The following is a 12,012-nucleotide window of genomic DNA, read 5'->3' on the forward strand; positions in this document are numbered from 1 at the left end:
CAGTGCTTATCTCCATTAATGAGAGTGGAATATTTAATATAAATGTATATGATGAAATGAAAACAGTTTAAAATCGTTGTTTACTTAATTACTTTTCTCTCTCCAGGAAAAAAAGTCAGTACGCATGGGTCAGAGTTTGCGTGCAGGTGCGCAAATTTTCCCGTCAAGTTTGTTTTTCATAAATCCCATCTTTTGCGTAGGAAATGGCGTACGCCTCTTTCGGGGCAGGTTTTGTGCGTACGCAACGGTTATAAATGAGGCCCCAGGATTTTATGTTAAGTTCATGACATTTTCTCAGCATATCTTTAAGAACTCTTTATTAGTGACAAAAATCCAAAAAGAGAGACATACACAGTAAAATAAAACAGTAGAAAATCATGTTTTATTTAAAAACCATGTCTTTTTCCTGAGCTGCTCTAAAACTAATTCTTTTCAGAGTATTTTCATTTCACAACAATCTGTAAAATAGACTACTGAAACATTTATTGTACAGTCTTTCCTCACACTGAATAATTTTATATATTTTTCATTTGTATATTGTTTTTATGAGGTTCAGATAACAATTTTTTTTTTAGATTTATTTCAATGCTTGGATTGTTAGCTTTAAAACAAATGTAAAAAGTTGCCTTTAAAGAATGGTTACTGACTGAGATCACTACTAGTATAACTGCTGTAACTGTTACTGCTGCTGCCAACTATTTCTATGTCTAATTATATTCATTATAACATTATAAATCGTAACTGTAAATCTCTGAACAGTCATCTTAAAAAGATTGTTATGATAGTAAGGGTTGAGTGGGGTTTTCATTTGAATTCTCATTCGGTTGTTCTCTCTGAATCTCTATACTGCTCTCGTTTTCACCCTCGCTATGAATCTCTTCATACCCTCTGCTCAAACTGGTGGCAGAAAACCTCTTTCTCCTTTTCATAAACACTGTTCCTGCAATCACAAGAGCAACCAGAACCATTACACCAATGGCTACACCAGCTTTTTCTCCTCCAGACATCTGAGAAGATGGTGTGTCAAACATTGATGTCATTTGATTAATTTCACCAGGCTTTGCCAGTCTCCACATCTTAGTTTCTCCAACTCTCACCCAAGAACGATCACCTTCTGTCATTACAGCTACAGTGTTTGTTGCGATCATGCTGACCATGGGTGGTCTTGTGAATGGTGGGAGGCGGATAGGCATTAACTGACCACCAGTGAACACACCGGACTGGACACAGTACAATATCTGACAGCCATCACTAATGGCAGCAAGATGTTGGCTGAACTGAGGCGGACAGCGATTTTGACCCTTTGCAAGAGGGTTGTCAGATTGGCAGCTGAAGAAACCAGCAAAAGGCACAGAGAATCTTGTTCCGGCCTCATAATCATTGCTCAGACAAACCATCATGCCATTAGACAAAAAGTGTTGGGTAAAGTAGTTTGGAGGACAGCTATTAGATTTGGTCAGTGGGTTTTGCATGCCTGGTCTAAATAGACCTCCAAAAAGATATCCAGAGTACTCAGGGGTTTTCTGAGTTGAGGAACACCAGTAAGTTTCAACTTTTGCACGACGAACACGGTAAGCATCACCACATGTTTGGTCACAACAAGTAGACAACCATAAGAAACCACATTTGCGACAGTGTCTGTGGCATTCATAATGATTATAACCTCGTTCTGCTGTCTCAGAGCGTAACAGGGTAGGGGTGTACTGCTGAGGGCAAGAATAATCACCAGTAGCTGGGTTTTTCTGTGCTGTTTCATCACAGATAGCATTTCCATCTGATGTCAGTGGAGTGCATTGTTGGTAAACGCCACCAAAGCTAAGATTGGTAACTGGACCCTCACAAGATGCATCATCTACATTTGCTTGAAAGTTGAAATTTTTGGAATCTGGATTTACACAACCTGGAATAGTATTTACTTTATAATATCGCTCTGCAGCCTGACGAACTGATGAAGCCATTTTATTTACTGTTGGTACTGGGAGGTCTGGGAATGTTGTTGGATTCAGAAAATAGTGAATCGGTAGGCCAGAGCGGTCAATAGCCACCAGATTATTGAGTGTACTCTCTTGCCACTTCTGCAGAGTGATGCCTGGGTAGAATAAAGCTCCTCCATGGCTCTGCATTAACGAATATGAGATATTACCCTGATAACCGCTGGTTTTAGAGGCTCCATTGGATGTATTGCCACCGATATCAAATTTAACCTTGTCAAAAAAGTTAAATCCTGCTGATGCAGTAATAGAAGACACGTCTGACTGACTGTTAGAGACATAAGACATTTTTAAATAGTCCTCTTGCACCAAAGTGGCACCAGCATCAACACTTGTGATGACATGGGTGCCATAATCAAGAATGAGTTTCTCTGACAGATATGTTGCTTGACGTGTTTGATTGTTTTCAATAGCATCTGCGATTTCCTCGGCCTGTCGAGCAAAGCGGGAGTCCAGAGTGAAGTCAGGATACGCCTTTACTGTGTACAGATGGTTACGGACCTGGGAAATCATTATTTGGCAATATGAGAAAATGAACCAAGCACTGACTATCAGCATTGCAATTAAAAATATTCCATCTTTTGTTTTGAATGATAATTGTTTTTTGTTCTTCATTATTATTTTAGATGCTCATAAAATTAGGTTTTATTTATTTTGGTATAATAATTGGTATTTAGATTTTATGATGCCATAGTGTAGGTTATTCAAAATTACATTTTTACTAATTTAGAAATACTTAAAAATTCTGTATTCATCCTGCTTGTCTATATAGTAAATAGAACTCTCAATATGACATTTTTTACTTTTGTACCTACTTGAACTCGTGCCGTTACAGAGCTGTCTTTCACTTGGTGGGTTTTCATACGCTGGTTTTCTGTAGAGAATTTTGCATTGAGCACTGAATAAAAAGAAACATCTGCATTGATGGAGCTTGAAGTTGAGCTTTTTTGTTCCAGCCATGACGTGATGATCTCAGAGTTTGTTTCCACTCCGCTCACTTTCTGTGGAATGACAAAGACTTCATCTGGAATGAGATAGACACCATCTTCTGTGGTCTGACACTGGGAATAGCTCAGATTCATCACCCGGCCCATGTCTATGTTGCGCAGGTTATCCCAGCCTCCTCCTGGTAGAACCTCCAGCGCTGGTAGACTTGAGTTTTTGCGGCACAAACGAAGTCCGTTACTGGGACGAATGTTAAGAGGATGAAGGTTGCAGACATTGATAAAACAGCAGAGCATCAGCAGACAGAAGGCTCTCGACTCCATGATCAGCAGATGCGTGTTTCACACTACTTTGCAGCGATGTGACCTTCAATAAATTATATCTGGAAGATTTTAGAATTTGGTGAGTTCCTCAATAAAGCCACTTCTGTTTTTCACATCCATCGGAAAATAAAGTCATGAGACTATGAACTTCCTCTTCATGGATTGGCTACCTTGGAGATGAAAGAACCTTCAACCTATGTTTTAACATTCAGTTGAAGGACAGTTTTATGAAACAAATATTTTTGTTGTGCATTATGGCCTATTCTTTGGTAAATTTATCTATACAATTCCTCTCATTTTCTGGGTCTTCATAATGTCCTGTATTTTTTGATGATATAGGAGGGGTTCGTTTTTTTTTTTTTTTTCTTTCAACCATTCACTTTTAAACAAGAGGAAATGAAATGGTTTGCTGCTTCTTGATTTAGAGCATGGTATTCACAGGCCTTTTCAAATCCTCTTCAGCATGAGAAACATTCAGAAATTGTTGTGGGTATAGATGAAACGCCCCCAACAGGTTTCATTTTCATCATCACTTTTTATCACGTGGTGGCACAGTTTTATGCTTATGGACTTAGAAAACAGTAATGCATATATAGTGAGCAGGATATGATGTCATGCTCAAGGGCTTCTGTTTTTGTTTTGTTTTTTACTAACAAATAACAAATCTTAACAATTAATTAGTATTAAATTCGCAACATTAATATAAAATCTACTGTATTTCCACAATTTTGCAAACCATTCAGCTTTGAGCTTGAAAGTACGATATGTGATGTTTACATTCTCTGAATGTAACATTTTCAAGGCCATCATTTATTAAATTATGCAGCAGAAGTTATTGGTTGAAGGGTCGAAAAAGTACTTTTGAATGCTCAAAGCCACCTTAAAAGAGCCACTTAAAGAACTGGGTTAAACTGATAAAGAACCAGGAAATATAGCAACTTTATATATTTAGGGACACTATACTTTTAAACCGCTCTGGTCTGCCCATTCAGGGACGTACTGTACTCAGTTCAAGCTCAGTCTAACAGCAGGTATGTGGGATGAAACCATGAAAATGAGCCCTACTGCTGTTTCGACATGATGAGTGGCTCCTTTCTCATAAGAGAATGCACAAAAAGATCCATGACCATGCTGTATATAGGCAGTTGACAAATATGTATTTCTTCAGGCAGATGCTGTAGCATCTAAAAACCTCATCACCTGTAGAGAATGATTAAAGGGGTCATATGATGCTGCTAAAAAGAACATTATTTTGTGTATTTGGTGTAATGAAATGTGTTTATGCAGTTTAAAGTTAAAAAAACACATTATTTTCCACATACTGTACATTATTGTTTCTCCTCTATGCCCCGCCTTTTTGAAACGCGTCGATTTTTACAAAGCTCATCATTCTGAAAACAGCTTGTAACACTCCAAAGAGAAAGGAAAAAATGAAATCGCATCATATGACCCCTTTAAGACAAACCAAAATACTCACATTGTGATGGACAGATTCACAATGACAGAACACTGCTCTTAGTGTAACTGTTACGTGTCTGTTTCTGTCTCAGCAAGTCATTCACACAAGTTATTTATTTATTTATGCATGCCTTGTTTTATCACCTATTGATGTTGAAAAGACATCAAATTGACATCAACTGACATCAAAAAACAGGTCAAATATTCAAATCAAACTGACATCAAAAACTACATGACGTTGATTTGATGTAAATTGAACATCAAACATATTGGCCTACATATATATTAAACCAATTTAAGTGTGGAATCAAGTTATTATTTATATTCAGAGGCAGACAGTAACTAAGTACATTTACTTGAGTATTGTACTTAAGTACACTTTTTGAGTATCTGTACTTTACTTGAGTATTATTTTTTCTGGGAACTTATGACTTTAACTTCACTACATTGGAAAGACAAATATTGTACTTTTCACTCCACTACATTTCTATCAAGGTCCTCGAAGTAGAAAGTCGTTACTATGTAGCAGCTTTGAAAGTCAGTGGGTGATTTTTTTTCTTCTCTAAAACGTGACTTTCTTTTTTTCAGACAGTTTATCAGTGATCACTCTTGTAGGGCTACATGAAGTGATTTCCCAGCATTTTTTGAGCACTGACCAGTTGCAAATGTGATATTTATTTACAACAATTCAATAATAAGAAGTTAATATTGTGGTATATATTAGACACAATATTGTCTGATTTTGCTAAATTGTGTAAGTGAAAATATTACCTATAAAGCCACAGAAGAACTGTTGTGCGTCTCCTAATAAAACACAAAAGGTGTTTGACTGAAGCAGCACTGCAGACCATTCTGTGTGTGACATCAAAGTACAGCGAGAGCGATTAGACAGCATTTTTAAAATGTTTGTTTTGATGTCAAATAAGTCTTGCTGTTTTGCTTTTTTTGTTAAAGCAGTGTTGCTGTTGTAAAGTTGTACAGCTACAGTTGTGTTGCTGGGTTTTAAAGCAGGTTTGAATTTTTATTTTTTTTATTATTATCACTTTGTATTTACAGGATTTCACTGTCCACTCTGTTCAAATGTGGATGAATGGGTACACATAGATGTGTGCACACACTGTCAGAGCTGTGTGAGATCACTACCATCCTGCTTTTGTGGGGGTGGGTAGGGGTGTTCAATAATGTTTTTTGTTTTGTTTTTTTCCCCATAGGTTTTTAACATTCTAAAAGCTCTTTATTCCAAATATACTACAAGCTAGTCAGTGTATTCGGTAGGTGTAATGTATTCTAAGTTGCTTCAGAAGTATTGTAAGTATTACAAACAACAATAATAAAACAGTGCATTGACATAAAAAGGGAAATTTACTTTTGGTACTTAAGTACTTTTAAAAGCAAGTACTTCTGTACTTTTACTTAAGTAAAAATCTGTCTTTACAACTTTTACTTGTAATGGAGTAATATTTGACCAGCAGTATCTGTACCATCACTCAAGTAATGGAGTTGGGTACTTTGTCCGCCTCTGTTTATATTATTATTTATATAACTTGCTATTTTCACCCGATTACCACTGAAAGAAATTGCCATCCAAACTGAATTTAAAATGATCATCTTGATCAAGCCTTGACTAATATTTGATTTGTTTTTAGTAAAAGTACAAATATTCCATGTAAACTCATGTGCATGGAAATAGCATGTACAACAATCATGACTCTTTTTTTTAAATTCTGGTTAAGTAATTTAAAAAAAACACAGTTTTACAGATAGTTTTTCTGAAGATTGTCCTGGTCTTCTTGGCTTAAGGTGCAATCATAGCACACTTTTTAACTTAACGTATACATATACATGCATATAAATGTAAAAAAAAAAAGCGGAAACACAAGCACGTGCAAGTAGAAATTTCATCTTCCCCTTCGTGCCAAAGTTAATGTTTGATGAGCTAGAAGTTTGTACAGCAAAAAGTTAACCAATAGAGGAACAAATATCACCGCTTGACTCAAAAAGAATTTAAACTCCAAGGCTGCAAGGTTTTTGCAATGTTGTAGGAATATTAAATATTATGTTTTTAATATTTTGAATGTGTTAATAATGTAGTATTTATAACAAACAGAATCCCTCGAACATGATAGCATATGTTTATGATATTCACTGCAGAATCCAAAGTGCTTAAAGTCTACTGTGTACTTCCTCAATAGTTTACACACCCTTGACCTCCTTTTATATGAATGCACAATACAAGCACACATGATGTTTTGTCTTTGGCTGCGTACCAAAGTTAAAGTCTGTTGGCAGCAAACTTTATTACGATGGTTATGAAATTGTTATGCTTTATTATACACTACCATAGTTTCTTTAATTCCTTGGCCAAAATTTTATTGTATTATATAACAAGTTTAAAATATCCTTCCTACATTACAACAATGTGCTTTTAAGAGAAGTTTGTTTGGCTAGCTTGCATTTTAGCCATAGCTATTATTTATTTAATAGCTATTTTTACTCATAAAACAAACAAAAAAGAAACCCATAAAAAAGGAAATTCCCAAGGGTCAAAAATAATAACTCTGTTCCAGGTTGCACCACAGCAAGAATACATTTAGCAGATTAATGCTCAACTATTATTTTACCGTTTTATACTGCTTTTTGATATATTTATACTGTTATTACTGTGTTCATTTTCAATTACAGTTAATGGTATTGTAGTCTATAGATAACCAGATGGAAGATGTGATAGTAAATGTATCTATTTGTGGTCAAAGAAAGCAAAGTACTCAAAAGTATGACTTATGGTAAGTTATAATTTGGTTAGGAAAAAGTCTGCCAAATTGATTAATGTAAATACATTTACCCATTTGGCAGACATTTTATCCAACGTGCCTTGTTGTATTGCTCAAGTTATACATCTTTTCAATGCAGGCATTCCTTGGGAAATATTAAACAGAATGTTGTAGAATTTGTTTACAGACTTTAGTGATCATGTGTTTTCTGCAGCCAGACATACAATGATTTACTTTCACTATAACTGTTATCACAAGAAGGTGCTTTAATTGAAATAGTTTAAGTCAGTGGTTCCCAACCCTGGTCCTGGAGGCACCCCAACATTAAGTGAATGAAAAATAGTAATGTAACAATTTCATACTTACAAGAATATTTATTTCTACTCAAATAAACAAATAAACATTTTTGTAACTATGTTAATTATTTAACCTTTAACCTGATCATTTTAACATTTTACATCTTTTTTTAGTTTACCCTGTTCTAAGTAAAACTGTCTAATATCATTTATTCATTTCAGAATTTCTTTAACAGTTGCTTGAAGTTCAGACATATTGATGTATGAAATAATTGCGTTCTTGGATGAGCATTTCCTTTTTTAATGAATAAGTGTCTAATTAGGGCTGGACAATAATTCAATATCAATATGTATCGCGATATAATTTTTTTCAATAACGGTGATATGATTTTTAAACACATTTCCGATATTTCGATATAGGCCTACATTACCAGAGTTTCCCATGATGCTTAAAATTGATCAAAAGTGATGATAAAGGCATTTATAATGTTACAAAAGATTTCTATTTCAGATAAATAGTGTTCATATCAATATCGGAATTATATCGTATCGACCGAAATTAAGAAATATATCGTGATATCAATTTTGGCCATATCGTCCAGCCCTATGTCTAATTATGCACAAGCTTTATACACGTTATTCCACTAAATAGTGATATATGAAAAGCAGATATTTAAAGTCCAATCTAAACTGAAGGAAGACTAAAGCACTTACTATAGATAACACCATCTAGTGGAATAACCTGTATAAAGCTTGTGTGTTATTACACACGTCACTTTACACTGCACAACTCTCCCAATGAGGCTCAAGCTGAATAAATTTCATATATTGTTTTATTTGTATAATGTTTTTATGACAATGTCAACAAAACAATTATTCCAGATTTATTCCAATGCTTGTTAGCTGTAAGACAAATGTAAAAAGTTACTTTTAGATAATGCTTACTGACTGAGATCACTACTAGTATAACTGCTGTAACTGTTTCTGCCAACTATTTCTGTGCCTAATCATATTCATTATATCATTATAATTCTGTATTATCTGTATAAAACTGTAAATTTCTGAAGTCATCTTAAAAAATAAAAACTGTTATGATAGTATCTCGCTATTAATCTCTTCATACTCTCTCCCTAACCTGATAGCAGAAAACTTCTTTCTTCTTTTCATTATAAACACTGTTCCTGCAATCACAAGAGCAACCAGAACCATTACACCAATGGCTACACCAGCCTTTTCTCCTCCAGACATCTGAGAAGATGGTGTGTCAAACATTGATGCCATTTGATTAATTTCACCAGGCTTTGCCAGTCTCCACATCTTAGTTTCTCCAACTCTCACCCAAGAACGATCACCTTCTGTCATTACAGCTACAGTGTTTGTTGCGATCATGCTGACCATGGGTGGTCTTGTGAATGGTGGGAGGCGGATAGGCATTAACTGACCACCAGTGAACACACCGGACTGGACACAGTACAATATCTGACAGCCATCACTAATGGCAGCAAGATGTTGGCTGAACTGAGGCGGACAGCGATTTTGACCCTTTGCAAGAGGGTTGTCAGATTGGCAGCTGAAGAAACCAGCAAAAGGCACAGAGAATCTTGTTCCGGCCTCATAATCATTGCTCATACAAACCATCATGCCATTAGACAAAAAGTGTTGGGGAAAGTAGTTTGGAGGACAGTTATTAGATTTGGTCAGTGGGTTTTGCATGCCTGGTCCAAATAGACCTCCAAAAAGATATCCAGAGTACTCAGGAGATTTCTGAGTTGAGGAACACCAGTAAGTTTCAACTTTTGCTTGACTGACACGGTTAACATTACAACATGTTTGGTCACAACAAGTAGACAACCATAAGAAACCACATTTGCGACAGTGTCTGTGGCATTCATAATGATTATAACCTCGTTCTGCTGTCTCAGAGCGTAACAGGGTAGGGGTGTACTGCTGAGGGCAAGAATAATCACCAGTAGCTGGGTTTTTCTGTGCTGTTTCATCACAGATAGCATTTCCATCTGATGTCAGTGGAGTGCATTGTTGGTAAACGCCACCAAAGCTAAGATTGGTAACTGGACCCTCACAAGATGCATCATCGACATTTGCTTGAAAGTTGAAATTTGGAGAATCTGGATTTACACAACCTGGAATAGTATTTACTTTATAATATCGCTCTGCAGCCTGACGAACTGATGAAGCCATTTTATTTACTGTTGGTACTGGGAGGTCTGGGAATGTAGTTGGATTCAGAAAATAGTGAATCGGTAGCCCAGAGCGGTCAATAGCCACCAGATTATTGAGTGTACTCTCTTCCCACTTCTGCAGAGTGATGCCTGGGTAGAATAAAGCTCCTCCATGGCTCTCAGTTAAAGAATATGTGATATTACCCTGATAACTGCTGGTTTCAGAGGTTCCATGGGATGTACTGGAACCAATATCAAACTGAACTTTGTTTAAAAAGTTAAGTCCTGCTGATGCAGAAACAGAAGACACGTCTGACTGACTGTTAGAGACATAAGACATTTTTAAATAGTCCTCTTGCACCAAAGTGGCACCAGCATCAACACTTGTGATGACATGGGTGCCATAATCAAGAATGAGTTTCTCTGACAGATATGTTGCTTGACGTGTTTGATTGTTTTCAATAGCATCTGCGATTTCCTCGGCCTGTCGAGCAAAGCGGGAGTCCAGAGTGAAGTCAGGATATGCCTTTACTGTGTACAGATGGTTACGGACCTGGGAAATAATTATTTGATATGAGCAAATGAACCAAACATTGACAATCAGCATTGCATTTTACAATGTTCCATCATACGTTTTAATTGAGAATTATTTGTTTGTTTGTTTATCTGTATTTAGATGCTCATAAAATCTGATGAAAAAAAAAAAATTATGGCTATATTTTGGTATTAGAATTGGTGTTTAGATTTTATGTTGCTATAGTGTAGGCTAAAATTAAATTTTTCCTTAGAAGTGCTTAAATTCTGCATTCACCCTGCTTGTCCATAAAGCTCTGAATAAGCTTTTCTTTTTTCTTTTTTTACTTTTGTACCTACTTGCACTCGTGAAGACACAGAACTTTCCTTCACTTGGTGAGTTTTCATACGCTGGCTTTCGGTGGAAAATTTTGCATTGAGCACCGAACAGAAGGAAACCTCTGCATTGATTGATTTAGAAGTAAAGCTTGTCTGTTCCAGCCATGACATGATGATCTCAGAGTTTGTTTCCACTCCGCTCACTTTCTGTGGAATGACAAAGACTTCATCTGGAATAAGATAGACACCATCTTCTGTGGTCTGACACTGGGAATAGCTCAGATTCATCACCCGGCCCATGTCTATGTTGCGCAGGTTATCCCAGCCTCCTCCTGGTAGAACCTCCAGCGCTGGTAGACTTGAGTTTTTGCGGCACAAACGAAGTCCGTTACTGGGACGAATGTTAAGAGGATGAAGGTTGCAGACATTGATAAAACAGCAGAGCATCAGCAGACAGAAGGCTCTCGACTCCATGATCAGCAGATGCGTGTTTCATGCTACTTCACAGTAATGTGTATTGGCTACCTCAGAGACACAAACAGACAAAAGAACCTTCAGCCTGTGTTTTAACATTCAGTTGAACAGCTTTATGGACAGAAAAATATTTTTGTTGTGGATTATGACATTCACAGGCCTTTTTTCATCATCACTTTTTATCACATGGAGGCACAGTTTTATGCCAGAGTAATTATATAGCCAGCAGGATATGATGTAATGCTTAACAAATAATAATATATTCAAAATAATAATAAAAAAAATTGTATTGTATTTCCACAATATTGCAAACCATTCAGCTTTTAGGTTTGTATTATTTAGCCAAGATATCTATATGTGATGTTTGCATTTATTTATTTGTCCAAATTGTAGCATGTGCATTATCTGTAAAGGCCTATGGTTCTCTTAATTGAAAGATACTGTTCATCCATAATTCCATAAACAAATGGAAGAAACACACTGTGACTTTGAACACAATTGTGTATTTCTTCCCAGGCAGATGCTGTCACACCCAAGAACCTTGTCACCTGTGGAAAATAACTCAGTTACCCAAAAATACACACATAGTGATGGATGGTGCAGATAATTTTTTTCAAGATGACAAAAAACTGATCTCAGTATAACAGCTATACTGTTTCGATTTCAGCAAGTCTTACACATAAGTTGTCACGATGCAGTGGCGATGAAGCACACGGTGCCAG

The 12,012-nt window shown here is 36.2% G+C and overlaps 2 protein-coding genes across 2 annotated transcripts; both read right to left on the reverse strand.

Moving 5' to 3' along the window:
* Positions 1-599: 599 nt before the first annotated feature.
* Positions 600-3,327, reverse strand: LOC107724877 (macrophage-expressed gene 1 protein-like). The gene is made up of 2 exons (XM_016533956.1): positions 2,807-3,327; positions 600-2,492 (listed from the first exon to the last, which is right to left on the reverse strand). Exons 1-2 carry the CDS (start codon positions 3,257-3,259, stop codon positions 777-779), a joined length of 2,169 nt encoding a protein of 722 aa, XP_016389442.1. The 5' UTR covers positions 3,260-3,327; the 3' UTR covers positions 600-776.
* A 5,546-nt stretch (positions 3,328-8,873) lies between these two features.
* On the reverse strand, positions 8,874-12,012 carry LOC107724864 (macrophage-expressed gene 1 protein-like). Its single transcript, XM_016533944.1, has 3 exons — positions 11,968-12,012; positions 10,838-11,337; positions 8,874-10,517 (listed from the first exon to the last, which is right to left on the reverse strand). The coding sequence occupies exons 2-3, from the start codon at positions 11,288-11,290 to the stop codon at positions 8,874-8,876; spliced, it is 2,097 nt and encodes a 698-aa protein (XP_016389430.1). The 5' UTR covers positions 11,291-11,337; positions 11,968-12,012.

This window comes from Sinocyclocheilus rhinocerous, unplaced genomic scaffold (genome assembly GCF_001515625.1).
Source record: "Sinocyclocheilus rhinocerous isolate Xijiao unplaced genomic scaffold, SAMN03320098_v1.1 scaffold515, whole genome shotgun sequence".
Taxonomy (NCBI): domain Eukaryota; kingdom Metazoa; phylum Chordata; class Actinopteri; order Cypriniformes; family Cyprinidae; genus Sinocyclocheilus; species Sinocyclocheilus rhinocerous.

What these genes read in the sequence shown, in the direction of transcription:
- LOC107724864 (XM_016533944.1), bottom strand. Translation starts at nt 11,290, where the DNA reads ATGGAGTCGAGAGCCTTCTGTCTGCTGATGCTCTGCTGTTTTATCAAT. An exon ending in CTGTGTCTTCACGAGTGCAA is followed by an intron (nt 10,518 to 10,837) that starts GTAGGTACAAAA and finishes ATTATTTCCCAG; the next exon opens with GTCCGTAACCATCTGTACAC.
- LOC107724877 (XM_016533956.1), bottom strand. Translation starts at nt 3,259, where the DNA reads ATGGAGTCGAGAGCCTTCTGTCTGCTGATGCTCTGCTGTTTTATCAAT. An exon ending in CTGTAACGGCACGAGTTCAA is followed by an intron (nt 2,493 to 2,806) that starts GTAGGTACAAAA and finishes ATGATTTCCCAG; the next exon opens with GTCCGTAACCATCTGTACAC.